Genomic DNA, 1,798 nt, shown 5'->3' with positions numbered 1-1,798 from the left:
AACTTTATCTTCTCCGCTCGATCATGGTAGTGGCCCGATGGGGCTTTTGGGTGATGTAAGACTTATTGGTATGACTCCGCCGTTGGGGCTTTATTAATTTAAAACCGGACGCATCTGGCATCTTCGTTCTAAAAAAAGAAAGCCAAGTTAATACTGTACGAGAAAATAGAACCGGTGGCACAAAACAGACTTTGCTCGTCTGGCAAGCCACCATTTGCCATAAAACCAAGGGCACCCGAGGTGCAGGTCGCCCTCTTTGATTAAACATTCGTCGCCCTGTTTCATCTCCGGACGAGCCATACTTCCCAAGAACACCAGAGGGGAGCCACACGTACGTTGCGACTCGCAACAATGTCACTCCCCGGCGCTCTCACCGCGAGCTCATTCGCCGTCCTCCTCCTCCTCGCCCTCTCCACGTGGCCGACGTGCCACGCCACCCACAACATCACCGCCATCCTCGCGGCGCGCCGGGACATGTCCGAGTTCAGCCGCCTCCTCACGACGACGGGCCTGGCGGACGAAATCAACGAGCGCAACACCATCACGGTCCTCGCGGTCGACGACGCCGACATGGCTCCGCTCAGGGCGCGTCATCTCCCGCGGGAAGCGCTCCGGCACGTGCTCTCCATGCACGTCCTCGTCGACTACTACGACCACGACAAGCTGCACCGCCTCCCGGGCGGCTCCGCGGACGTGTCCACCCTGTTCCAGGCCTCCGGCGACGCGCCCGGCAGCGCCGGCATGGTGGAGATCTCCGAGCGCCGGGGCGGGAGCGTGGCCTTCGTGCCTCAGGACGCCGGCGACGACGCGCGCGCCACCAGCGTGCTCTTCGTCAAGCCCATCCACGAGGAGCCGTACAACATCTCGGTGCTGCAGGTGGGCGCCGTCATGTCGTCCCCGGCCGCCGAGGCGCCCTCGTCGCCCGAGACTTCAACTCCAACCTCAAGGCACAACGCCACCGACGTCGTGCCCAAGACCAAGAAAGGGACCGGGTCAGCGGACGACGCCGCCGACGCGCCTTCGGCGGACGACGGGGACGACGAACGAGAGGACCATGCGAAGAAGAACGGCGCGATCAGCGCGGCTCCCGGCCGGCTATCCTTGGCTCTGGCGTTCCTGCTGGCGATCAAGATCGTCGTGCGCGTTTGAAGGTTGATTGCGGCTGTGTGTTGTGAGTTGCTGTTTGTTGGGTTCCTCGATCTTGTTCCTGCACGTGTCAGTATTACTACTGGGGATATGGTGAGTGCTTTGATTAATTTGCTAGGTCGTTGATGCGTTGGAAACGTTCTTGTAGTTTCATTTTGTTTGCCAAGAGAGCTTTGCAGGCCTGTGTCCTGATTCATCTAGTGTGTCTAGTCCAGACTCCAGATCTGGTGGTGTTATAAACTGGTCTACCCAAATACATTTGCCTAGCTTTAGCTAGCTACAGTACTATTTTCTTTTGGTAAATCTTCTGGTGTACTCTCATGTAGTAATTGCTGCATACGTAGTACATTAATCGGAGTTCTGCGGGCTACAAGTTCATTCGGTTCTATAAATCTGTCGTCTTATTCCTATTGTCTTATATACATGTTTTCTTATTCTCATGAGACATAGAATGATCGAAACAAAATTGATGGTCAAACTTGTACTCTGAATTTCCATATAAATGTCGAAAATAACAACTTTTAGAGGAACAGAGAGAGCAACAAGGCAGGTTGCCATGGCCAACAATCAAGGTGTTCTTTCTTCCTACCAAGTGCCAGCGCTAATACGATCTAGTATGCCTGTAATGCACTAGGAGTTTCCAAAACAACTA

At 54.8% G+C, this 1,798-nt stretch overlaps 1 protein-coding gene across 1 annotated transcript; it reads left to right on the top strand.

Moving 5' to 3' along the window:
* Nucleotides 1-215: 215 nt before the first annotated feature.
* Nucleotides 216-1,516, top strand: LOC119317719 (fasciclin-like arabinogalactan protein 1). Its single transcript, XM_037592214.1, has one exon. The coding sequence runs from the start codon at nucleotides 352-354 to the stop codon at nucleotides 1,147-1,149; it is 798 nt and encodes a 265-aa protein (XP_037448111.1). The 5' UTR covers nucleotides 216-351; the 3' UTR covers nucleotides 1,150-1,516.
* The last annotated feature ends 282 nt before the right edge of the window (nucleotides 1,517-1,798 follow it).

This window comes from Triticum dicoccoides, chromosome 6A (assembly GCF_002162155.2).
Source record: "Triticum dicoccoides isolate Atlit2015 ecotype Zavitan chromosome 6A, WEW_v2.0, whole genome shotgun sequence".
Classification (NCBI taxonomy): Eukaryota; Viridiplantae; Streptophyta; class Magnoliopsida; order Poales; family Poaceae; genus Triticum; species Triticum dicoccoides.
The sequence above is the reverse complement of the archived record's forward strand: the minus strand, read 5'-3'. Positions and strand labels throughout refer to the sequence as shown.

Excerpts from the sequence above, each read along its gene's own strand:
- LOC119317719 (XM_037592214.1), top strand. The coding sequence starts at position 352 with ATGTCACTCCCCGGCGCTCTCACCGCGAGCTCATTCGCCGTCCTCCTC.